The sequence below is a fragment of the Garra rufa genome, chromosome 24, assembly GCF_049309525.1.
Source record: "Garra rufa chromosome 24, GarRuf1.0, whole genome shotgun sequence".
In the NCBI taxonomy this organism is placed as follows: domain Eukaryota; kingdom Metazoa; phylum Chordata; class Actinopteri; order Cypriniformes; family Cyprinidae; genus Garra; species Garra rufa.
Genome location: NC_133384.1, coordinates 21,758,202 through 21,785,942, shown reverse-complemented (window position 1 = coordinate 21,785,942; position 27,741 = coordinate 21,758,202). Strand labels below are relative to the sequence as shown.

Here is a 27,741-nt window from a genome sequence, read left to right as displayed (position 1 = left end):
TAGAGTCAGGAGTGAAGAGTCAGCAAAGCAGACTCAGTGCCATGAATAGACTTAAAACCTGACTGAAATTTTCCACCACAGAATTAGGCTGATAGTTATTTAAAACAGATGTGTCTAAAGAATAATTACTGCAAAAGACATTCAGAAAAGAGCATTCGAAACTCAGCAGAAAAGATACATGGCATTACATTTTGAAATGAATATATTTAGCTTTAGGAGTGTGTGAACATGAATGTGAAATCATGGTAAGTGTCACCTTTTGTCTTTATTGGCTGTTGATGTTTCTGCCTCATTTCTTTAATTGGTGTCTTTGTTTCTGATCAATATCTGAGTTAAATATGAATGCAGAGGCTGAAGGTGAGTCTTTCCCTGATCTCTGTGAAAATGAGTCTATAGTTCTGCTGATTGGATTAGAGTCGCTGAAAAGCTGGACTAATTCCTGTAACTGCTTACATCCTTTGCATATTTTATCTTCTAATGACGATCCTGAAATCTGTTTAAAACTCCAGTGATTGAGTGCTTTAGTCAGTCTGGATGACCGCAGCGACACACAGTAACATCTCAACCAAGAGTCTCCTGATCTTCTCTTCTGAGTTTACTACAGGTGTAACTGGATGTTGCAGGTATTTTGGTTTCAAAACGTTTAACTTCACTAAAGTCATAACACTAATATAAAATAATTATACTTTTTAATGAATGCACTTCCAGAGATTGAGTTAGTAAAGCAGGTATTGTATCTTGTATTTATTAACTTAACTGTTCACTGTTAAAAGGGGAAGATGAGTAACAACTGAATATGTTGACATGGTTTTTGCCAATTAAAGATGCTGTAAAGGTCATATCAGGTTTAATAAAGGAATGGCAGAGAGGATGGGAAAAGGAAATCAAGGGTAGACACATTTTTCTGTTCAATCTAAAGTTAGAAACAAATGTTTTTGTACTTGTCCATCCAATCAGCCGTCCAGCCATTTTCAATCAGGGTTTAGGAAACAACATAGCACCATATCTGCAGCATTAAAGGTGATAAATGATATTGCTGGGGCATTGGATAATAGGAAAATATGTGCTGCGCTGTTTATAGATCTTTCGAAGGCGTTTGATACAGTTGATCACTGTATTCTTGTGAATAGTCTTGTGAGCATTGGCTTGTCTAAGCATTCGGTAGATTGGTTTGCAAATTATTTGTCAGGTAGAACCCAAAGTGTTCGGGTGGCTGGTTCTGTGTCTTCATTTTTGCCTATTTCCAAGGGGGTTCCTCAAGGCTCAGTATTAGGGCCCATATTATTTTCAATTTATTTAAACAGACTTTGTGAAATTTATCGAATGTTATGTATCACTTTTATGCTGATTACACTGTTATCTACAGTACTGCAGGCCCTTGAACTTTTGCAGTCTGCATTCAATACTGTTCAGAACCGTTTAAAACAGCTTAAACTGGACTTAAATATACAAAAGTAAAAAATAATGGTTTTCACAAACTCTAGACAACTTCCAGTTTCTTCTTCTAGCATCTCAACTTCTGAAGGAAACGAAATTGAGTTAGTTAACAGTTACAAATATTTGGATATAATCATTGATTCTAAACTTTGTTTTAGAACTCATGTTAGCAATCTGGTTTCTAAGCTTAAGATAAAGCTTGGCTATCTTGACAGATCAAAATCATGCTTATCCATTCGCACTAGAAAATACCTGGTGATGGCCACTTTTCTTCCCATATTAGATTATGGTGATCTGATATATATGAATGCTTCTGCCCAATGTTTGAAGAAACTGGATGTTGTGTATCATTGTGCAGTACGTTTTTTCACTGGTTGTGGTTATAGGACACATCACTATATCCTTTATTATACAGCTAAATGGCCCTCTCTTTATGCAGAAGGTACACTCACTGGCTATGTTTAATTTACAAGGTACTTCTTGGACTAGCTCCTACTTATTTGAGTGTCCTTTTAACAAGAAATCTCGGCTATTATGGATTACGTTCAAATGATGTACTACACTTGTTGGTCCCTTGTGTCAAAACAGAATTAGGCAAAAAAAGCCTTTATGTTTGCAGCACCATCTGCCTGGAACATTCTTCAGAAATCTTTGAAAATTACTACCTTTATTTCTTATAGACAGTTTATTTCAACTCTGAAAAATGTGGAGCAGGTGAACATTGGTCAGTGTAACTGTTCATAAAGTATTAAGCACTTTTCAGCACAGGGTCTTGTGATATATATGTATGTGTATTTGATGTGTTCTTTTCTTTGTTTTTTTATGCTGCATCTTGGCCAGGTCTCTCTTGTAAAAGAGATTTTTAATCTCAATGAGTTACCTGGTTAAATAAAGGATAAAAAAAAATCCTGTAGGGACTTAAACTGTAGATTGAGGTTGGGGCATTGTGGGTTAAATACTTTTTTGTATATTGTAGGAAAGCATATTATTCTCTTTTTTTCTCCTTTAATATTCACTCACAAAGACTGTTGATGCTGATCAAATACCATGATGCAAGTCTTAATTTGAAGTCATTTTCATTCATTTGTGCAGATCGGCTTTTTTAAATAAAAAAATTAAAAATAGCACACCTTGTAGACACATAAAGTCATTCCCCGTAATGTTTTCCCTCCTTTCGGCGCTTCACAGTCCAGTCCAGCGGGTGGCACTAACACACACACTTCTGTTTGACAAACACCATTAAACCTAAGAAGAAGATTAGTTTCACTGCGCTCTCTGTTGTTTTGTTGTGATTCTGTTTTAGTTCAGTCTGTGAGAAATGTAGTTTCTGTAAATAGAAAAAATACAGTTTTTGAATAAGGTCAGTAAATACCTGTAATATTCTCATCCTCATAGCTGAACTGAGATCTGCTGCTGTGAAGATGTTTATTAAAGTGGAGGGTGAGGAGAACACGAGTGAACTAGAAACCTGGAGAATAAAACAGGAACCAGAACCTTTGAGAATAAAACACGAGGAACCAGAACCTTTGAGAATAAAACATGAGGAACCAGAACCTTTGAACATAAAACAGGAGGAACAAGGAGGTTGGTGTTTTAATCTTCATTTCATCTTTAATGATTGTTTGTGGTACATCAGGCTTTCAAAGCTTTAATAATATTGACACAATTAAAATGGACTATATCATATATTACATTTATTTTTTCTTTTTTTTTTTACATTATACTACATTTTATTTTGATGGTCCCCCTAGTATATTGACTAGAAGCAACTTTGCAACTACATGGTATTATTCGACTTGGGTTAAGGTTAGACTAGGTAGAAAATTCACATTTTTGCAAAGTTACATATCAGTTTGTCTTTTGGGGAACCATCAAAATACAGTGTTATATATTTAGCATCCTAATAATAATAATTACTGCTAGCTGGCATGCAGTTGCAGAGTTAGTTCTCAAAAACTGTCTAAGACTGAGACTTATAATACGTTATAATTATGAGGAGATAATCGTAGTCTTAAAAGCTATAACCACAAATAATTAAATATTATAATACATTAAAACTTTTCTTATTTATACTCTTGAGATGATACAACATACTATAAGTTTTTTTTATAATGCATTATGCATCCACTATAATGCACTAAGAATACCCTTATAATGTGGGCTTCAAAGAATGTGTTACTGAATTCTTTTATGAACAGATCAAACAAGGCTGATGCGGAAACATTAGTGCTAACTATAGTCATGGTGGTGCGGCAGAAATAGTCAATGCTATTACATCATTACGTTCAAATTAGTTTGTACAACATTTTGGGAGAGAAATTCAAGCACTTTTCAATGACTTTTAAGTATTTCATACAACTATTTTCAGCACTTTAAAGCTCTAAAATCCAGTTTAAATGATATTTTTAATGGGACCAAACACAATATATATCAAAATGTTTTGTGATAAAAAACATTTATGTAAAATAACCAGTAGATTGCAGCAGAGGCACACTTATTGACTCATTAGTCATAAATTTTGACTTGCTTTATATTTTGAAATGATAAAATAACTATTTTAAAACATCAATTCATCAAGAAACTTTTTTGTGTGTATAAACTAAGAAAAGTCTCAAAACGCAAAACTTTTCACTTTGCGACTGAATCGCACATCAATTATAATCATTTAAGTTGTTGGACAGTTGATAATGGTACATTTAGTAAGAGTAGAATATATTAATTTTCTATATGAAAATTAGATTTTCATGTCACTAATGTTAATGAAAGTTAATTTTGCATGCCTCCTAACTCAAGTTCAGTGCTTCGTTGTCAAATGTGTCTTACCAAGAAATAGACATGTAATATTTTTCAGTAACTGCGCTTCTAAATTCAAAACAGTTATACTTTTATGATTGACTTTTTATGCACTTTTAAGCATCTTATGATGATGCTAAAAAGTGCATTATTTTGTGTATTTGTTGTGATGCAATGTGTTTATGCAGTTTGAGGTTTAAAAAACATGTTATTTTCCACATACTGAACATTATTGTTGCTCTTCTCTGCCCTCCCTTTTTGAAACGCTTTGATTTTTACAAAACATGTTGTTGATGGAAACCGAGGTGTTCTCTGATTGGCCAGCTATCTGTGCTTTGTGATTGGCCGAATAACTTAAGTGTGTGTTGTGATACCATTTCTTGGCGCATAATAGTCTTGCGTTAAGACAAATCGCAGAATTTAAGTAATGATTTTTTTTTAAATAAAGTTAAATAAGCGCAGTTAATTTACATTTGACCGCAGTATTTACTCGTCTAAGATTCCTCAGTCTGATTATATTAACGAACTACGGTAAGAAACGGGACAACACTCAAATCAGCAACAATAATAGGCAATATTATTACTTGAAGGTAGGACTGCTTGGTTATTTAAAGGGACTGTAGTAATTGGATAGGGAGAGTGATTGGATAGGGAGTGTGATTGCTGATGATGAATTGGCCGTGTTAATTATCTGCGCGAGCTCCTCCTGAAATTTGTTAATGAAACATCACTTCACGAGTTTGCTCTTACATATAATAAACAGCGTAAAAGTTAAGCGTGTTTGGCCTTTCTTAGTTTGGTCTGTCTTACTTTGCTTTATGAAGTAAGAGATTGTCTCGCCGTCTAGAACTGCTAGATCGGAGATGGTAGGGTGGATGGCTGGGTTGAAGCCCGATGTAATGGCGAGCTCAGAGCATCTGAGGAAACCGAAAAAAGCCAGGATAAACATTGCGTCTAATGTGCGGGCGGTATGAATAGAATGGTAACCTTTACGGAGCGTGGAGATGCATTTGGTCAGGATTTTTAGGGTGATGGGTTGTCTGGGGTCTGGGTGGCTGGGCTGGGTTTTTTGTATACCTTTGATGAGGAGGGATGTCTGAGAATTGGAAATATGGGGTGAAGGCGAGCCGAATAACAGTTTGTGGAAAAACTGGACTCCGCTTAGGTATCCTTTAATGGAACTGGCTTGGAGGTTTTTATTGGAGTTGAGATGGGAGATAAATGAGGTGACAGTGAGCAGGGAAAAATCGGGGAAAGGTAAACTGTAGGCTGTGTGGAAAGTTTTAAAGCATTTCCATGCTGTAAGATAGGATTGGAGAGTCTTAGGAGAGACAGCTTGGAGAATGGAATTGAGGGATGCTTTGAGGAGGGGTCTCAGGGGGTGGTCTATGGGAATATCAGTTCTGAATAGGGAGGAACTGGGGTTGGCAGCGGGTCCGCCTCTGGAGCCAGCGATCTGAATTTCTGAAAAGCAAAGCGAGAGAGAGAGTCAGCGATTTGATTCTTTGACCCGGGGATGTGTTTTGCAGTTATGATAAATTAGTCACAAGCTGAAATCCAAATCAAGCGTCTGAGCAAAGGCATAAGTGCGGGGGAGTGGGAAGGGCCTTTGTTAATGCAGTGCACTGTAGCTTCGTTGTCACAGTGGACAACGATGCTGGTGGCGGACCACTCTTTGCCACATAGGAAAGCTGCGGCCACTAACGAGTAAAGCTCAAACAGCGCTGAGGATGATAGCTGCTGAGGCAACTCTGCCAACTCGGGGGGCCAGGTAGAAGCGAACCAGCGGCCCCGGAGAAAACCTCCAAAACCGATGGAGGGGGCGGCGTCGGTATATAATTCGATATCGATTGGGGAAGGAACCAAATTGCTGTAAAAGAACGATAAGCCGTTCCACTGTTTAAGGAAGGAAATCCATAAACTGAGCTCGTTGCGGAGGAGGTGGGAGATAAAGGGGCGGCCTTGAGGGATGATGCGCATCGCGAAATTTAGATGACCCAGAATGGATAACAGCTTGCGTTTTGTACAGCTAGAGTTTGTTAACAGAGTGGAGGCTATTAGAATCGTTTTGTCAATTTTTTCTTTGGGCAGGGAAGCCAGGAATTTTTGGGAATCTAAATTGATGCCCAAAAATTCGATGGAAGTGCTAGGACCCTCGGTTTTGTCTTGGGCGAGGGGAATCCCGAGCTCTGAGAAAAGCTTTTGGGTTGTCAAGAGGTGTGCGGCTGGGACGGAATCTGGGGGTGAGATGATTAAGAAATCGTCTAAAAGATGAATCAGATAGGGTAAATTGTAATTGTTGGAGAGGATCCAGCAAATTGCCTCCGACAGCGTGTCGACGATTTTCGGACTGCTTTTGCAACCAAATGTGAGGCGGACGGCGAAATAGAATTCGTTTTTCCAGCGAATGCCAAATAAGTGCCAGAAATCTGGGTGGATGGGCATAACTTTGAAAGCAGAAGTAATGTCGACTTTGGCCAACCAAGCGCCGCGACCTGCTTTTTTAATCAAGGTAGTGGCTTGGTCGACGTCGTAATAGTGAAGAGAAAACTCTTCAAGCGGAATGAGGCTGTTAATGCTAGGGAATGGGGAATTATGCGGAGATGAAAGATCAATTATGAGGCGTTTTTTGCCTGAGAATTTTCTGGTGGCAACGCCGATGGGGCTGGCTCGATAGAAGCTAAAGGGAGAGACAGAAAAGGGGCCTATCATGAAATTTGAGTCTATTTCTTTTTTGATTAGGCAGTCCACTATTTCGGGTTCGGTGAGAGCGGAGTGGAGATTTGGGCAGATGAGGTTTTGGGAGGGGAGGCTCAGGACGCCGGGGTGGAATCCATGTGTGAGACCTGAAAGAACATAATGTGTGAAATGGGGGTCAGGGTGATGAAGCAATTCAGCAGATAAGCGGGAAACATTTACAGGAGTCGATAAATATCTTTTTTGATTTTTATTTGCAGCTTTATGGACAGGACAAACCAGACGTGCATGAGCGCCGCCACAAAAAATGCACACATGCATATAACGACAGCGCTGTCTGGTGCACCTGCCGCTGTTAAAGTCTGTGCAGACTTGGTTGCCAGAGGAAGAAGGGCGGCGGCAAAGTGTGGGAGTAGGGGTAACTGGGGTCTCCATGAGACGCGGGACGTAGCTCGTGGATTTGGGTTGGGATGGTTCGGGGCCGGGAGGAATGGATGGATTGATGAAAGTGCAGCTGGAGGTGGGGTGGGAAAAGGAACGGCAAATTGCGCAGGAGATGTTACGGCAGCCCAGGAAGACTCTGTTATGGAGCTCGGTGTCCAGAGCTCCCCAGTAAGGACACTGGTTCCACTGGGCTACTCGGATGGCACATTTGGCGGCGAACATCTTGTGGTATGTATAAAAGTGGGAACCTCCGAATGAGCTCGCGCCTCCTGTGGGGGAAAGCAGTGCAGATGACTTCTGCGTAGCTGGTGAAAGCCATTGTAAACTCGGCAAATGACAGAATGCGTGACTGTGCGGGTGCGGAATTTTTTAAAGTGACAGAGAAATCGCCTACATTGATTTGGCGATCGGCGGGTGAGGGTAAGATTGGTGACAAGAGGGTGAAAAGATCAACATCCGCACCTGCTAGAATCTGGGTCCTGATGGAGTTGGGGACTGGGGGAGGTTCCAGCGCAAGAGCGTTTGGCGGGGCTGGAAGGGGTGTGGCTGAGGCCAATGAGAAGGGAGGACGGGCCTGAGGAGGAAGGAAAGTGGCTGCGGGGACTGATAGAGGCTGTAAGCCTGAGCTGCGGCCGTCTCCTGGAACGGAAAAGCGAGGGGGGAATAGGGGGCACCGGTGCTTGTGGCATGAGCGGGGGAATGCTCGTGCTATGAGCGGAAGGCGGTGCTGCGGGCCATGGGAAGGGGAGTGAAAGGAGAGGCAAAAGCTGCGGACGGGAATCGGCCGCTGGAGTGGGCGCGCTCGTGCTACTGCGGCGGCTTGTAGAGGCGATGACCGGCTCTCTGCCGGCATGACCTGCGAGCTCCTGCTCCGAAGATCGAGCAGGATGGCAGTGGCTAGTGACTGCGTCATCCGGGGCGTGTCCCAAGCTCGGTGGCGGCCTTCTGCTGCGTCCTGATGTGGAGTAGGGGGCGCTGCGGCCCGAGCGTGCTCTGCCTGATGCCCTAGAAGGAGGGGTAGATTTGGACTTCCCCTGCGTTTGAAGAGATGAATGGAGTGCGAGGAGATCCGCTTTGGAGGGCGTCAGAGACAGCTGAGGCGTATGAGGACGCTGGAGAAGATGCCCGACGCTTGGAAGGTGGTGGAGACGGCGAAAGCCGGCGTCTCGGAGTGCGAGCAGCGGCGGTGCGTGAGGGCCTGCGGCCCCGTGATGCAGCCGCGGGCTCAATTGGTGGATCCTGCGGAGCGCAGGTGGCCTGGGCGGCGACCTGGATGGAGGCTGGAGGAGCTGCAGGATTGTCTGTGCCTGAGGCATAATCCTCGGAGGATGAGTGAATCTCGGACATGTTGCTGTAATGCTGAAATCAGAGATAACTGAAGGTAGGACTGCTTGGTTATTTAAAGGGACTGTAGTAATTGGATAGGGAGAGTGATTGGATAGGGAGTGTGATTGCTGATGATGAATTGGCCGTGTTAATAATCTGCGCGAGCTCCTCCCGAAATTTGTTAATGAAACATCACTTAATGATTCAGTAATGTTAAAATGAGAACAGTTCTTCTCTCTAAAAATCCGGGTGTCTGTCTTTCAGGTGCTTTGCGAAATTAGAGGTGTTAGTCTTTTGTTAGCACTGCTCTGTAGAAAATCTTACATAGTGGCTTGCTTGTGTACTTCGGCTTTCCATGTTCATTTGTTTCATATCTGAAATATTTCCAGATAGCACTCCTGCTGTGTTCTTTGTCAAATAAAGCCGGACGCGGGGTGAGACGAGACAGGCACTGCGGTCACGTGTGGTGTTTGTCAACTCTCCTTTGTGGAGAAGTGAAAGTGACAGCTCGGCTAGTATCGATACTTCGGGAAATTAGTATTGGTATCGTTCAGATATTTCAGTATCGATATTTATCGATATTTTTGACAACACTACTTTATATATTTGTTCGTTATTCGTTTACTTTACCACTGCGACTTTGTATGTTCCGGTTTTGCGCAGCAGAGCTGCCTGCCCTGTTCAAAATGCCTTTGTTCTGAGATGGTGATAATAAACTTTAAATGTATAAACTTTTATTGATGTTTGTTTTATATCTGTGGATTGCATTGTAGACTAGTCAAGTGTTGATTTGATATATAGGTTAAATTGAGTAAACTCACTGTGGACCACATACCGCCTGGATATCGATGTCACTTAAAAAACTAAAACTTACATTTAAAAAACAAACAAACAAACAAAAAACTCCAAACATTTCTCTAAATTGTTCTGATAAAAAATGAAACGAAAAAACAAACTTTCTATTAAATAAAAATCTGGTCTATTTTAATGGCTGTAACAGTATAAGCTGTTTGGCGGAAATAAAGATGGGCTTCGGGTCGGACTCGGGCCAAAAATTTTGATAAGCTGTCGGACAAGGGCCGGGCTACAGCCTGTGCGTCTCGGACCAGGGCCGGGCTAGGGCTTAGATTTAAGGCCCGTGCAGGGCTCTAGCATGCTTCCATGGTGGAAGTTCAACAAAGAGCGCTATCAAAGCTGGCACGTTTCATCTTTAGTATCCCCGCATCCAGTGCGCCTTCAGAGCGGGCCTTTAGTGGCTGTCGGCGCAAATTGGAAGAGAGACGCACGGGATTGGGACCGCAGTCAATCAGCAACATTCTCTTCCTCCACAGCAATTTCACGAGTTCGCACTTACATATAATAAACAGCGTAAAAGTTAAAGCAACACTAAGTAACTTTTCCCTCAACGCTCCCTCTACAGGTTGGAAGGGGAATTGTCCATTACCGCTGTCGTAAATAATTTAGCCTACCGTCGTGTCACATGCACGTTATTTGTTTGGAGGCTATCCAGGACCGGCTTTTTGACAAGGTAGAGTATGTTGTATGACTTTATGCAAGTATGAAAACCTTTTGTGAAGCCTGCCGTAAAGCAAGTCGCATTTGTAGTCTTATTTGAACTACAAAACCGCGACCCGACAACCCAAACTTACATAGTGCTGTTATGGCCGATATAGGGTTGCAAAGCGAATACGAAAGTGCCGTTTCACCCTGTTATGAGTTGATGAACCACTGACACGAGTTCGGAAACATTTTTTTAAGGTAAAAAAAAAACTTTAGTGTTAACAATTCCGCTTCCAACCTGTAGAGGGAGCGTTGAGGGAAAAGTTACTTAGTGTTGATTTAAGCGTGTTTGGCGTGCTGTCCAGGAGAGGGCTCCGAGCTCGGTAATCATTTAGGGATGCTGAAAACCAGAGATGATGAATGTAAGACTGCTTGGCTATTTAAAGGGATTCTCTTGTAGTTCTTGGATAGGGAGTGTGATTGCTGATGGTGAATTGGCCGTGTTAATTATCTGTGCGAGCTCCTCCCGAAATTTGTTAATAAAACATCACTTCACGAGTTCGCGCTTACATATAATAAACAGCGTAAAAGTTAAGCGTGTTTGGTGTGCTGTCCGGGAGAGGGCTCCGAGCTCGGTAATCATTCCCGAGCCCGGGACACTCCCCCTGCCCAGGGAGAGGGGTCCGAGCTCGGCATTCGGCCCAAACCCAATAAGCGCTCCCCCGAAAGGCTAATAATTGCAGGACAGCAGCCAGATACCCCCCAAAATTGCTTAACTTGGGCTGAAGGGATGCTGGACATTTAGTAGCGGACAAAAGTACGGGAGGAGCTCCTGCGGGCACTGCTGGGGTAGAATAAAGAAGAAAGCCTTCTGCGGGAGTGGAACTTGTGGCAGTGGGGAATTTATGAATGGCACTCTGGTGGGAGTGGGCAGTGCTGCGCATAAGGGGAATAAGCGGGGGGCTCCAGCGGGAGCGGGCATTGGTGCGCATAAGGGGAATAAGCGGGGGGCTCCAGGGGGGGCGGGCGCAGCTGTGGCAGTGGGGGAAAGGAGGTGAAAGGTCTCGCGGGAGTGGGGAGAAGCCTTTTTGAGCGGCTGTGGCTGCTGCGCCTATACGGAAAGAATGGCTGGAAAAGTTGTCGGCTGGGGTACCAGAGAGAAGCAAGACAGACTTAAGGTGCTTTTGGAACCAGAAGTGTGTGGCGGGGCGGTTGAAGTCGTCTGTAAAGAGAGGGTCGGAAGGGAGTTTGGATTGGGATTTCCTGAGCTGGAGGAAGGCTAGGAGGGTTTGAAATGGTTGGAGGGGTGATTGAAGGTTAAAAATATAGATGAAGTTGCCTTTCTTTGTTTGGTCTGTCTTACTTTGTTTTATGAAGTAAGAGATGGTTTCACCGTCTAGCACTGCTAGATCGGAGATAGTTGGGTGGATGGGTGGGTTGAAGCCAGATGTAATGGCGAGCTCAGAGCATCTGAGGAAACCGAAGAAAGCCAGGATAAACATGGCGTCTAATGTGCGGGCAGTGAGGATGGAATGGTAACCTTTACGGAGGGTGGAGATGCATTTGGTCAAAATTAAGGTGACAGGTTGTCTGGAGTCTGGGCGGTTGGGCTGGGAACCTTTGATGAGAAGGGATGTCTGCGAATTGGTTATATGGGATGAAGGCGAGCCATATAACAGTTTGTGGAAAAACTGGATTCCGCTTAGGTATCCTTTAATGGAGCTGGCTTGGAGGTTTTTATTGGAGTTGAGATGGGAGATAAATAAGCAGGGAAAAATCAGGCAAAGGCAAACTATAGGCGGAGTGGAAATGTTTAAAACATTTCCATGCTGTAAGGTAGGATTGGAGAGTCCTAGGGGAGACAGCTTGGAGAATGGAATTGATGGAGGTTTCGAGGAGGGGTCTCAGAGGGTGGTTTACGGGAATATCACTTCTGAATAAGGAGGAACTGGGGTTGGGGGCGGGTCCGCCTCTGGTGCCAGCGATCTGAATTTCTGCCAGAATCTGGGTTCTGATGGAGTTGGGTACCGGAGGAGGTTCCTGCACTAGACCATTTGGAGAGGCTGGAAGGGGCGTGGCTGAGGCTAATGAGAAGGAAGAGCGGGTCTGAGGAGGAGGAAAGGTGGCTACCGGGACTGTAAGTGGAGGTAAGTCTGCGCTGCGGCCATCTCCTGGGACGGAAAAAAGAGGGGGAAAGGCGGGCATCGGAGTCTGCGAGATTAGAGGCGGGCTTGCGCTAGGGACGGCTCCTGTGGCGGAGAAAAAAAAGAAGAGAAGAGAGGGGGAATGGTGGGCATCGGAGCCTGTAAGATTGAAGGCAGGCTCATGCTAGGGATGGCTCCTGGGGCGGAGAAAAGAGAAGGGAAGAGAGGGGGTATGGGGGGCACCGCTGCTTGTGCCATGAGCAGGAGAACGCTCGTGCTATGATTGGACGGCGGTGCTGCGGGCCATGGGAGGGGAAGGGAGTTAAGAGAATGGTGGGGCAAAAGCTGCGGACGGGAATTAGCCGCCGGTGTGGGCGAGCTCGTGCTACCGCGGCGGCTTGTAGAGGCGATGGCCTGTTCTCCGCCGGCATGAGCAATGAGCAGCGAGCTTCCGCTTGGAAGATCGAGAAGGAGGGCAGTGGCTGGCGACTGCGGCGTTCGGGGCGTGGCCCAAGCTCTGTGATGGCTTTTTGCTGCGTCCTGGCATAGAGTAGGAAGCGCTGCGGCCCGTGCGTGCTCTGCCTGAGGCCCTGGAGGGAGGGGTGGACTTTGATTTCTCCTTCGGTTGGAGAGATGCGTAGAGGCCGAGGAGATCTGCTTTGGAGGAACGGCGTGGGAGGACGACGCCGGAGCTGGCGAGCACCTTGCGGAGCCCAGCTATGGTCCATTTCCCCTTGGCTGGGGCGGAGGAGAGGGCTGGGGCGGAGGAGAGGGCTGTAGCTTAAGAGGACGCTGGGGAAGATGCCTGACGCCTGGAAGGTGGTGGAGATGGCGTGATCTGGCATCTTGGAGTGTAAGCAGCGGCTGCGCGAGAGGGCCTGTGGCCCGCTGGTGGTCTGAGCGGCGACCTGGACGGTGGCTGGAGGTGCTGCAGGATCGTCGATATCCGTGGAATAATCCCCGGAGGACATTTCAATCTCGGACATATTTGCGGCGATTGGGAGTGCCAATGCTGAAAACTAGAGATGATGAAGGTAAGATTGCTTAGTTATTTAAAGGGATTCTCTTGTAGTGCTTGGATAGGGAATGTGATTGCTGATGGTGAATTGGCCGTGGTAATTATCTGTACGAGCTCCTCCCGAAATTTTTTAATAAAACATAGAATTGCAAAGTGATTCATTTGTTATATGAATTCGTTAACATTGTTTATTTTATTTTATTTATTAGTTTTATTTTCTGAGCACAGCCTCTCGTTGCCATTTGTTAATTACAGTAGGTCAAGAGGCGTGATGAAGACAGTGTTATTGAGCAGGCTGCCTAAGTCTGAATGTTTTTATTCTTATTTGCATTTTTTCAAACAGAATACCTGTGACATCTGGCTTTGGTTAATAATTGCAAAACTGCTGTTTTCATGTACTTTATCATTGTATTTTTTTGCAAAGCAGTCTATTTTTATGTGCCGTGTGAGGGTGCAACATTTTTGATAAAAAACGAAATTATATTCAAATGTATTGTGTGTTTTGTCTTTCTGTGTTCTCATAGGCTAGCTGCTTTCAGACATGCTTTCTGCACATTTACACCAGGACCAATCAAGCCTACGGAATACTTCAATAGCCAAAATCTAAGTACTTGAAGTCTAAAGAAATGCACGGCAGCCCAGGCTACTCTTTATCTTCCCTAACAGTGCGTCAGAATACCTGCAGGCCAGGGAAAGAAACAAACATGAATCTCTTGAATAATAGCAATACAAATACTTTTTTTTTTTCCTGCGGGACGGGAGAAGACACAAAATCAATGCATCTCTATTATCGTGCGGGAATAAATTCTCAGAGTTTTGCGGGTGCAGGCGGGAGTGGAAATACATATAGCGGGAGCGGGCGGTAATGGTCAGAAATTCGGCAGGGGTGGGCGGGAGCGGGATAAAGAAAACAGTCCTGCGCAGGACTCTAGAACACATTATCCGTGTATTTTCCGGAATGGCTGTGTGAAAGAGGCTGAATTTGATGTAACACTGGTCTCTTATATTTACGTTGTTCTAAAGCCTGTGCAATGATGTAGTTTCGACATCTATCGACTGAACAGGGTTTTCATACTTGTTTTTGTGTTGTTGTTGCTTAGCAATGAAATGGATGCAATGTTGTCGGGGTTTGACAAAAGGAGGGTGGGACGGTGGTTGGTGTTCGGGGTGGTGACTAAAGGTGGTGACTGAGTAGATCGGACATCACATTTTTACAGAAGTCACTGCGTCTTGTGAAAAGGAACAGCTACTTTAAGCAGGCTGTGTGCAGTTTACTGTGTATTGACTGTTTTGAAACTTATATGGTAGTTACATAGCCCCTAGACCTCAGTTATCATGAAAAAAGGCAGAAAATTTTGAATTTTGACCATATGGGACCTTCAACTTTTACAATAAATATCTCTTTGGTTTTGAGACTTTAAGCTTTGCAGCTTCACAAATCTTATCTAATGCACAAACAGCTTGTAACACTCCAAAGGAAACTGCATCATATGCCCCTTTAAATTATCTTTGTTATTGATATCCCACACACCATCTCTACCAAATCTGCTTCTGGTGCCACCATCTGTAGGACTTATTGGCACTACTCTCAAATGTTAGTTTTTCATGTTTTTCAGCTTATAACAAGTTACTGAAAATTAACCCTTCTTACTTTTATTTCAGAGTTGATTAAAGAAAAAGAGAAGAATGAAGAATCAAGTCAAGTTGAGAAAAATCATTTCAAAACTGGAGAAAGACCTTTGAGTTGCTCTCAAGCCAAAGAGAAAGATTTAAAGAAAAGAAGAGCAGAGAAATGTTCCACCTGCACTCAGTGTGGAAAGAGTTTCACAAGAAAAACAGATCTTGAGCGCCACATGAAAATTCATACTGAAGAAAAACCATTTACTTGTGATCAATGTGGGAAGAGTTTTTCACGCTCATCAAGCCTTAAGGAGCACATTAACATCCACACTAGAGAGAAGCAGTACACATGTGATCAGTGTGGTAAAGTGTATTTAGCAGCTTCAGGTCTGAGAAATCACTTGAAAGTTCATACAAAGGTGAAGCCACATTCATGCCATTTGTGTGGTAAGAGTTTTTGGCATCTACAAGGTTTGCAAGTATATGAGAATATAAATACTGGTGTGAGAGAATCCATGTGTTCTAAGTGTGAAAAGATTTCTACTTCAGTAACTTATTTAAAACTGCATAAGGTGATCCACACTGGAGAGAATTCTTATAAGTGTTCACACTGCAACAAGAGATTTAGTCGGTCAGGAGACCTGAAAATACACGAGAGGATCCACACTGGTGAGAAACCTTATGAGTGTTCACACTGCAACAAGAGACTTAGTCGGTCAGTACGTTTGAAAACACATGAGATGAACCACACTGGAGAGAAACCTTATAAATGCTCACACTGCAAAAAGAGATTTAGTCAGTCAGTACATTTGAAAATACACGAGAGGATTCACACTGGAGAGAAACCTTATGAGTGTTCACACTGCAACAAGAGATTTAATCAATCAGCATGTCTAAAAAGACATGAGATGATCCACACTGGAGAGAAACCTTACAAGTGTTCACACTGCAAAAAGAGATTTAGTCAATCAGCATCTCTGAAAATACATGAGAGGATCCACAATGGAGAGAAACCTTTTGAGTGTTCACACTGCAACAAGAGATTTAATCAGTCAGCATCTCTGAAATTACATGAGAGGATCCACACTGGAGAGAAACCTAATGTGTTCACACTGCAACAAGAGATTTCGTCAGTAAATTTGAAAACACATGAGAGGATCCAGACTGGAGAGAAACCTTTTGAGTGTTCACACTGCAACAAGAGATTTAATCAGTCAGCATCTCTGAAAATACATGAGAGGATCCACAATGGAGAGAAACCTTATGAGTGCTCACACTGCAACAAGAGATTTCGTCAGTCAGTACATTTGAAAGTACATGAGAGGATTCACACTGGAGAGAAACCTTATGAGTGTTCACACTGCAACAAGAGATTTAATCAATCAGCATGTCTAAAAAGACATGAGAGGATCCACACTGGAGAGAAACCTTATGAGTGTTCACACTGCAACAAGAGATTTCATCAGTCAGTACATTTGAAAATACATGAGATGATCCACACTGGAGAGAAACCTTATAAATGCTCACACTGCAACAAGAGATTTAGTCAGTCATCAGATCTGAAAATACATGAGAGGATCCACCCTGGAAAATAACCATATCATTGCACTGCACATAAGAAGCATTTTATTCAATCATCTGCTATACACAGTCATGCAGAATATCTCTGGCAGATTTACACATACTGGTCTGGCATGTACTGTATATGTATACTCATCACTACTGGTAAATTAGAAGGAGAGAGCTCAATCTCATTAGTTTTCACTTTTACTTTAAGTAGTTAATAATCATTTTGCTTTTTGAGTCATTATTAAACGTTACTTTTTTGTTAATACATTGTCTTTACTTTTTATATTTTATTAACAACATTTGTGGTCAACTGATGTATTTGCATAAGAAAAATAATTTTAGCTTTAATAGTTGAAAGCCAACTAAATAAAGCTTTTGAATTGAATTGAATTAAAAGCCTTTATTGTCTTTGTATTTTTCAGCATAAAGTGAAATAAGGAGCATTGCTTCTGACTAGTGTTAGAAAACATGTACCACAGACAGTTGTAATACTGAACATTGAAATACATAGGCCTATTTAGTGGGCGGGGGGAGGTACAAAATCTGGGGAGTGAATTTCAGTGGGGGCGGCGTTTGAATTCCAGCTGGATATAGGCATGGCATTCTGGTTAATGCCACAGGGGCTGGACTATTTTCTTTAATGTGGGCTGGTCAGATTTTTATATACAGTGCCCTTCACTGATATTGTCATCCTTGGTAAATATGAGCAAAAGTGGATGTGAAAATAAATCTGCATAATTTATCCTTTTGATCTTTCATTCAAAAAATTCACAAAATTCTAACCTGTCATTGAAGTAAATCAATAGAACCAAAGGGTGAAATCTCACTATGAAATAAATGTTTTTCTTAAGTTCACATTGGCCACTATTATTGGCACCCAATTATAGCAATGTCATTTCCCCAAGATACAGTTCTGAGTTTTCTCTTACAATGTCTAATGAGTTTGGAGAACACCTGACCAGAGATCAGAGGCCATTCCTTCAAACAGAATCTATAGATTCTCCAGAATTTCTCTCTTCCCAGCTTCATGTTGGTGGTGATTCTCTTCAGTTTCTATACAAGGTTCAGGTCAGGGAACTGGGACGGCCATGGTAGAAGCTTTATTCTGTGCTCAGTGACACAATTTTGTGTTGATTTTGATGTTTGTTTTGGATCATCGTCCTGCTGGAAGAAGCAACCATGGCCCATTATAAGATTTCTAACTATAGGGTCTGGACCACTCAAACACACAATTTTTCATTGGAGTATGAAACAATCACAGACCCCCCTTTACCCAGTCCCCAACTGTAGGCGCCGGCAAGTCTCAGATGGCCCACAAGGCCCCCGGTTGCTATAGTGACCAGGACACCTCTGCCAGACCAGATAAACTTTACGACTCAAAAGAATGTGAATCGCAACTTCCCCAACCAACTCTCTCTTAAACAGACTGCAATAGTAACTGACTTCGTTCATTAATTCTTTGACAAACCTTCCTATGAATGAACACACCAATCCCCAAGTCAGTGTGTATTTCATTGTGGTTTGGGTATCTTGTCTTTTGGTATTGTGTAATGTTTTTATGCATGTGTTACTGTAGATATGGATGGATGTGTTGTGCGGTGTAACCACATGGTCATGTTTGGTATCTCTGAATTCGTATTTTGATGGTCTAAAGGATGATGTATTTTATATGTCGATACACATGTAACATATTATAGTTTCATGAATCCCTAGTAGAAAGTACCTTGCTCTCAGACAAAGGGTCATAAAAAGCCCACTTTATATCCAAACCTCCCGCTTGGAATTTCAGCCTCTCTCATTGGTCAAGCCCACCCTGAGAGGCGTGACTTTTCAAGATGTTAAAGGGCTCACACACAGTTCCGCCCTCTCTCTTACTCTTACTCTTCTCTCTTGCCTTCTGAACACGTCACCCGCACCTCCCCACAGATTCATGGCAATCATGCTTTGAAAAACCATGCTCTCTCTCTCTCTCTCTCTCTCTCTCTCTCTCTCTCATGCATTCTCTGTCTATTTGTGTTTTATGTATGTTTGTCTATGTGCGATCGTTTGTAAGTAGATTTAGTTTAAAAAGAACCATATAGTCACATATAATGATTCTCTGTGCTAATTGCTTACATTACAAAAGTCACTTAAACTGTGTCGATCTCAAATTGCTATCTTAAGCCCTATTCTATTCAATTGTTTTAACTCCCTTCTGATTACCCAGGTAAAAAAAAAAGTGCACTAAAATGCACTTTATTTAAGTATACTTAGTACACTTTTCAGTAATGTACTAAAAGTGCTCTATTTTCGCACACTAATTTTGTACTTAATGTACTAAAAGATAGTATTAAGTATATGTTAAGATAAACTTAATAACATCTAAGTGTACTCAACTGTGCTATTTTGAGACACCCTGAAATTGAACTAAAATGTGCTTTTAACATACTATATCTGTATTTTAAAAAATATATTTAGTTAAAACTAGAAATACACTTGAACCCTATTTTTAAACATTTATAAATATATTTAAGACTAATTTAAAGTATAATAGTAATATATTAAAAGAATATTCAAAATGTGAAAAAAGTGTGCTAAAATACACTTTAAGTATACTTAGTACACTTTTCAGTAATGTACTAAAAGTGCTCTATTTTCGCACACTAATTTTGTACTTATTGTACTAAAAAATAGTATTAAGTATATGTTAAGATAAACTTAATACCATCTAAGTGTACTCAACTGTGCTATTTTGAGACACCATGAAATTGAACTAAAATGTGCTTTTAACATACTATATCTGTATTTAAAAAAATATATTTAGTTACAACTAGAAATACACTTGAACCCTACTTTTGAACATTTATAAATATATTTATGACTAATTTAAAGTATAACAATAATATATTAAAAGAATATACAAAGTGTGAAAAAAGTGTGCTAAAATACAATTTAAGTACACTTAGTGCACTTCCCTAATGTACTTAAAGTGCTCTATTTTCGGGCACTGATTTTGTACTTAATATACTAAAAGTTATTCTTAAGTACTCCTTAAGATAAACTTAAGATCATCTAAGTGTACTCAACTGTGCTATTTTGAGACACCATGAAGATGAACTAAAACGTGCTTTTAACATACTATCTCAGCATTTCCAAAAATGTATTTTGTTACCACTTATAATACATTTGAAACATATTTCATAAACCTTTAAATATACTAATTATACATAAAAAATAAACTTACTGATTATTTAAAATACAATAATAATATATAACAAATGTAAACAAGGCGTATTTATAATGTATTGCCCACATGTTTTTTATTAATAAAAAATACACTTATTAATTATTTAAAATACATGAATAATATATAAAAAATGTATACAAAGCGTATTTATAATGTATTGGCCACATATATTCATTAATAAAAAATACATTTGTTGATTATTTAAAATACATGAATAATATATGACAAATGTATACAAAGCGTATTTATAATGTATTGCCCAAATATTTTTATTAATAAAAAATACACTTGATGATTATTTAAAATACATGAATAATATATGACAAATGTATACAAAGCGTATTTATAATGTATTGCCCAAATATTTTTATTAATAAAAAATACACTTGATGATTATTTAAAATACATGAATAATATATAATAAATGTATACATAGCGTATTTATAATGTATTTTTTATTAATAAAAATATGTGGGCAAGACATTATAATTACGCTTTGAATAAATTTATTATATATAATTGATATATTTTAATTAATTAATAAGTGTATTATAATGAATAAAAATGTATGGGCAATACATTATAAATACGTTGTCACGAAACGTGTAGGAAAGCAAAAAATAACGTCTTCAATAAAAAGTCTTCAATAAATCCTCAGGCAGAGTAACAATAGACAGGAATGGCGGGAGAAGACGCGCACACAACGAAGGAACATAGGTGTAACGCTTGTAGCCGGACAAAGAAACAAGGAAATCAAACAAACTTATAAAGGGGAGATAATTACAACAACAGGTGGAGGGGATCACACTAATGAGCAGGAAGACCAAAAAAGGGCATGGGAGAAACCAAACAGACAGTCCAATGGGGGAAACACTGGGAAAAACCAAGACAAACAGTCCAAGGGCGTGACATACACTTTGTATACATTTATCATATATTATTCATGTATTTTAAATAATTAAGAAGTGTATTTTTTTATTATTAAACATATGTGGGCAATACATTATAAATATGCTTTGTATACATTTATTATATATTATTCATGTATTTTAAATAATCAACAAGTGTATTTTTTTTGTAATAAAAATATGTGGGAAATACATTATAAATACGCCTTGCATACATTTGTTATATATTTATGTATTTTAAATAATTAAGAAGTGTATTTTTTATTATTAAACATATGTGGGCAATACATTATAAATATGCTTTGTATACATTTATTATATATTATTCATGTATTTTAAATAATCAACAAGTGTATTTTTTTGTAATAAAAATATCTGGGCAATACATTATAAATACGCTTTGTATACATTTGTTATATATTATTCATGTATTTTAAATAATCAGTAAGTTTATTTTTTATGTATAATTAGTATATTTAAAGGTTTATGAAATATGTTTCAATCCTATTAGAAGTGGTAACAAAATAAATTTTTTCGAAATGCTGAGATAGTATGTTAAAAGCACATTTTAGTTCACTTCATGGTGTCTCAAAATAGCACAGTTGAGTACACTTAGATGATTTTAAGTTTATCTTAACATATACTTAAGAATAACTTTTAGTATATAGAGTACAAAATTAGTGGCCGAAAATAGAGCACTTTAAGTACATTAGGGAAGTGCACTAAGTGTACTTAAATTGTATTTTAGCACACTTTTTTCACACTTTGTATATTCTTTTAATATATTATTGCTATACTTTAAATTAGTCATAAATATATTTATAAATGTTCAAAAGCAGGGTTCAAGTGTATTTCTAGTTGTAACTAAATATATTTTTTTAAATACAGATATAGTATGTTAAAAGCACATTTTAGTTCAATTTCATGGTGTCTCAAAATAGCACAGTTGAGTACACTTAGATGGTATTAAGTTTATCTTAACATATACTTAATACTATTTTTTAGTACAATAAGTACAAAATTAGTGTGCGAAAATAGAGCACTTTTAGTACATTACTGAAAAGTGTACTAAGTATACTTAAATAAAGTGTATTTTAGTGCACTTTTTTTTAACCTGAGAGAATTACCACACTCAAAATCAGTTTAAGTGTTAGTGCTAATAATGCATTCATATTAAGTGTTTAAGTACAACTTTTGGGAAAATGTACTTCTACAACAATACATTACTAATAGATTTTTAATAAAATCAATTTAATGTAAACTTAAAATTACCACACTCAAAATCAATTTAAGTGTTAGTGATAATAATGCATTCATATTAAGTGTACTTAAGTACAACTTTTGAGAAAATGTACTTCTACTACAGTACATTACTAATAGATTTTTAATAAAATCAATTTAATTTAAACTTAAAATTACCACACTCAAAATCAATTTAAGTGTTAGTGATAATAATGCATTCACATTAAGTGTACTTAAGTACAACTTTTGGGAAAATGTACTTCTACTACAATACATTACTAATAGATTTTTAATAAAATCAATTTAATGTAAACTTAAAATTACCACACTCAAAATCAGTTTAAGTGTTAGTGCTAATAATGCATTCACATTAAGTGTACTTAAGTACAACTTTTGAGAAAATGTACTTCTACTACAATACATTACTAATAGATTTTTAATAAAATCAATTTAATGTAAACTTAAAATTACCACACTCAAAATCAATTTAAGTGTTAGTGATAATAATGCATTCATATTAAGTGTACTTAAGTACAAGTTTTGGGAAAATGTACTTCTACTACAATACATTACTAATAGATTTTTTATATATTAACTTATTTTAAACTCAAGATTAGTATGTAAACAGTGTACTGAAAATCAACTAATGTTTAAAGCATTTAAAGCACACTTTTGAAAAACACACTAATAAAACTCTTTTGGATGTTTTTTCTGTAGTGTACTTTATTGTAGTACACTAAAAAATTATTTAAGTATTACTGGTATTTAGTATACTTTTGTCAAGTGTACTAAAGTCCTACTGAAGTATAAACATACTTTTAATTAGTAAATTTATAGTGTATAACCATCAAACTTTTATTTAACACAAAAAAAACAATGTACTAAAAATGTATTTGCGGGTATTTAAGTGTATTTTAATTGCATTTAAGTATATATTTTTTTCACCTGGGTCATCAGATGCACCTGTCATGACTGAGCAGTTTAGGCACATACAAACATAGACTTGTGGTCTAAAGTTTGGAATAATTACGTTTTTTTATGTTTTTGAAAAAAAGTTTCTTCTGGTCACCAAGGCTGCATTTATTTGATTACATATACAGTAAAAACAGTAATATTGTGAAATATTATTCGATTTTAAAATATAAGTTCTTACCAATATTAAAAACGGTTGTTTTGCAGCTTAAAGGTTGTATCAGCGATTTCTAGCCTGAAACATAAAGTGTAAAATTCAGCTTATCTTTCATCACGATCCGCTCGCTGCCTGCCCCATAAATTGTCTGTGAAAAAACCGCGTCTCTCTGGTCAGCCTAGGGTCCGAGATATGCCAAAAAAACAATCGGCACTACCAACCTTTCCACAGCAAAGACAAACATTGTTCCAACCAATCAGTGTCAGGGGTTTGGTGTTGTGGACTTTCGCTCCGCCTCCCTCACATCCCTGCACCAGTAGGAAAGTCCACAACACGAACCCCCTGACGCTGATTGGTTGGAACACGGTTTGTTTATCTGTGGTTATTGTTGATAGCGCCGATTGTTTTTTTGGCATATCTCGGACCCTAGGCTGACCAGAGAGACGCGGTTTTTTCACAGACAATTTATGGGGCAGGCAGCGAGCGGATCGTGAATAAAGGTCAGCTGAATTTGACACTTTATGTTTTAGGCTAGAAATCGCTGATACAACCTTTAATATTTTTGAGAAAATCATGACTTTTTTCAAAATTCTTTGATGAATAACATGTCATGTCATTAATTTCAGATGCTTGTATTCTAAAACAGTTTTTAATCTGCTTGTGTCTGTTTTTCCATATCATTTGTAGCGTGTGGCAATCCCACCCCTTCAAAGCGTGTATTTGACAGCGACTCTCCACAGCATCGTATTGTGGGTGGGATCAATTCGGTGGAGGGGGAGTGGCCATGGCAGGTCAGCATGCATTTTTCTGGTCAACTGTATTGCGGTGCATCGGTCCTCTCTGATGAGTGGCTCATTTCTGCAGCGCACTGTTTCAGCAAAGAAAGGTAAGCAATGTCAGCAGTGGCGGTTCTAGACAAATTTGACTAGGGGGGCCAAGAAGGGGCCAGTGTTTAACCAGAGGGGCACATTAAAAAATGACAACAAGTGGTATTTAAAGATTATAAACTTTATTTTACTTTAAAATCATACAAACATTTTAGGGATGCTCATATTGACCGTTCACTGTTAACCGACAGTAAGAATTTTAACCGATTTTTACTATAAGTTAAACGGTTTAATTTTTTTTACATTTGCTGCATGGTGAAAGAAAAAAATAATGTTTACTCAGGGGCGCGTGTCGACACGTGCAGTGCGGCTGTTTAGACATATTTTGATGAGTAAGCACCTGCTTTACCTTCTCTTAGTGTAACTGATGTAGTAGCCTATGTGCTGCACGATAGCAATGGCGATGTTGCGTTATCAGAGAGTGAATCCGTGAATAAATGAATTCAAATTCTGAATTAATTATAGTCTTAAAAGTGCGCGCTCCCCTTACAATCACTGGAAAGCTGTCACTCATACATTACTGTAGTTCATCGCAATTTCTCAAAGTTAATAAAAGGTAATAAAATCACATTTACACAGTACAATTAATCTCTTATTTACATCATGTCTACACTTTCTTTGTTTTAATGAGAGAGTTCTCAGAGGTGTAGAATTTCAGCAGAACTGAACCGGCACTTGATCATGAACTAACAATGAACAGCTGTATATTTTTATTAACTAACGTTAACAAAGATTTTACAAAGCCATTTACAAACTTGATTTAATTATCAGTGTGAAAAACAAAAGTAACACGGTTATGTGCAAGAACAACAAGTCACTCACGAAATGAAATTGTTTTGCTTACCTTCGACTCCTGCAACAGGAGAAATAAATCGTAGCTCCTCTATCCAAGAGTAGTTCTAATTGTTGCTGCAGTGTTTGTGTGCGCCGCTCTAATTTACCCATGTAAGTAGAACGATGCGTCGCATTAGTTCCGCTTTTGGCGCTCGTGTGTAAAACCATAATTAATTAATTTTTTTATTTGGTCAGCACGGGGGGCCACAGGGGTGGCCAAGGACATGTCTACAGGGGCACGGGCCTCCCTTGGCCTCCGTGTAGAACCGCCACTGAATGTCAGGTAGACCTAGTTTAATACCTAATGCATTTTGAGCATGTGTGATCTTTGACGCTTTCAGGTTGGCTGATCCACGTATGTGGATGGCTCATATGGGCATGCTAAACCAGGGCAGTGCTAAGCATGTGGCCGAGATTCGTCGAATTGTGGTGCATGAATACTACAATGCAAGAAATTTTGACTATGACATCGCCCTCGTGCAGTTGAAGAAGGCCTGGCCCAGCAGTCTGGAACAGTATATCCAGCCCATCTGCCTGCCGGCCCCTTCACACACTTTCATTGAGGGACACCGCTGCTGGGTCACCGGTTGGGGCTACCGCTCTGAACAGGGTAAAGAGCTCAAAAACAATGACAAATTATGCCATATATTCCTCTGATGCAAAGCTGAATTTTCAGCGGGTATTACTTCAGTCTTCAGTGTCACATGATCCTTCAAAATTTATTCTAATATGCTGATTTTTTGCTAATTAAACTTAAGAAAAGAAAACTGCATTTTATATTTTTCAGGATTCTTTGATGAATATAAGTTCAAAAGAACTGCATTTTATGCAACAGATTTTTTTTTTTTTTTTTTGCTTTTTCTTGTTTGTACAGTTGAGATCAAAAGTTTACACCCCCCTTTTCAGAATCTGCAAAATGTTAATTATTTTACTAAAATAAGAGGGATCATAAAAATGCATGTTATTGTTTATTTAGTACTGACCTGAATAAGATATTTCACATAGAAGATGTTTACATATAGTTCACAAGAGAAAATAATAGTTAAATTTATAAAAATAACCCCATTCAAAAGTTTACATTCCCTTGATTCTTAATACTGTGTTGTTAGATCCTGAAAGATCCACGTCTGTTTTTTTGTTTAGTGATAGTTGTTCATAAAACCCTTGTTTGTCCTGAACAGTTAAACTGCCCACTGTTCTTAAAAAAAATCCTTCAGGTCCCACAAATTCTTTGGTTTTCCAGCATTTTTGTGTATTTAAACCCTTGCCAACAACAACTGTATGATTTTGAGATCCATCTTTTCACACTGAGGTCAACTGAGGGACTCATATGCAACTATTACAGAAGGTTCAAATGCTCAACTCATTTTCCAGAAGGAAAAACAATGCATTTGAATTTGAAGATCAGGGTCAAATTAACTTATTTTGTTATCTGGGAAACATGTAAGTATCTTCTGTAGCCTCTGAAGGGCAGTACTACATGAATAAATATGATATTTAGGCAAAATAAGAAAATGTACACATCTCCATTCTCTTCAAAACTTTTCACCCCCCCAGCTAATGCCTAGTTTTTTCCTTCTGGAGCATCAGTGAGCATTTTAACCTTCTTTAATAGTTGCATATGAGTCCCTCAGTTGTCCTTAGTGTGAAAAGATGGATCTTAAAATCATACAGTCATTGTTGGAAAGGGTTCAAATACACACAAATGCTGGAAAACCAAATCATTTGTGGGACCTGAAGGATTTATCTGAAGAACAGCAGGCAATTTAACTGTTCAGGACAAATAAGGGAGATAAGGGAGAATGAGCAACTATCACTAAACAAAAACACAGCTGTGGATCATTCAGGTAAGAACACAGTATTAAGAATCAAAGGGAATTTAAACTTTTGAACAGGGTCATTTTTATAAATTCAACTATTATACTTTTATAAGAAATATCTTAATCAGGTCAGTACTAAATAAACAATACCATGCATTTGTACGATCCCTGTTATTTTGGTAAAATAATGAACATTTAGCAGATTCTGAAATTCTGGGGTGTAAACTTTTGACTTCAACCGTATGTCTCTAGTCTTTTTACAATAGATGGCATATAAATAGCATATTTTCCCTCTGTTTATGCAGATAAGGTTCTTCCAACTGTATTGCAGAAGGCAGAAGTGAGCATTATAGGCCAGAGTGAATGCAAGAGAAGCTATGGCGCTGTGTCACCCCGCATGCTGTGTGCTGGCGTGCCCTCAGGAGAGCAGGATGCCTGCCGGGTGAGGGGAGATAACAGGCATTGGACTGGTTCCTGCTTTATGAACCGAACATAAGCTTAGTATCTCATTTCAGAGCATTATTAAAGGACTAACCTTTCTCATTGATGAAAGTGAGCTGTCTCTCTGGATTTTTACACAACCAATTTTTGATTCCAGGGAGATTCAGGCGGTCCTCTGTCCTGTCAAGCTCACTCGGGCGGCCGCTGGTTTCTGACGGGCATTGTGAGCTGGGGTTCCGGCTGTGGCAGACCCCACCTTCCTGGAGTTTACACCAGAGTGGCCAAGTTCATAGACTGGATCCAAAGACATATTCATGACTTATGAAATGCACAGCCAATAAATCCTTAAAATGAATGATGTATTTCACAGACTCAAAACAAGCCATTTTCAACTCAACAACTATTTCACAGCAAATACATGTGTTATTTAATGTCAATTATATAACAACATTATAGAACATTTGCCTTGAACAATACATTTCTTGTAGTATTTTTTTTCCAGCAATTACAAATCCAACCGAATAAAAAAAAACTAGAAGTTAACATTTCTACTATACAGTACATATATTAAACCTTTTTAAATTATCTAAATTATTATATATTTAAAAATGACATCTCAGGTGGGTTAAATGGCAATATCTCTCTCTGAGCTGTGCAATATGGCTGTATATCGGCACGGCTGTGATTCGGCCGTAGGTAACCACAC

The 27,741-nt window shown here is 39.2% G+C and overlaps 2 protein-coding genes across 2 annotated transcripts in view; both read left to right on the top strand.

Annotated features, from left to right (window-relative positions):
- Window positions 1–27,435, top strand: part of tmprss7 (transmembrane serine protease 7) — a 46,245-nt gene extending 18,810 nt beyond the window's left edge. Inside the window, exons 15-18 of the mRNA XM_073830444.1 lie at window positions 23,741–23,939; window positions 25,116–25,384; window positions 26,900–27,036; window positions 27,193–27,435. Coding sequence (XP_073686545.1) covers window positions 23,741–23,939; window positions 25,116–25,384; window positions 26,900–27,036; window positions 27,193–27,360 — 773 coding nt within the window. The 3' untranslated portion in view covers window positions 27,361–27,435. The remainder of the gene's footprint in view (window positions 1–23,740; window positions 23,940–25,115; window positions 25,385–26,899; window positions 27,037–27,192) is intronic.
- Window positions 2,704–16,865, top strand: LOC141300131 (uncharacterized). The gene is made up of 2 exons (XM_073830445.1): window positions 2,704–3,021; window positions 15,022–16,865. The coding sequence occupies exons 1-2, from the start codon at window positions 2,859–2,861 to the stop codon at window positions 16,572–16,574; spliced, it is 1,716 nt and encodes a 571-aa protein (XP_073686546.1). The 5' UTR covers window positions 2,704–2,858; the 3' UTR covers window positions 16,575–16,865.
- Window positions 27,436–27,741: the final 306 nt, after the last annotated feature.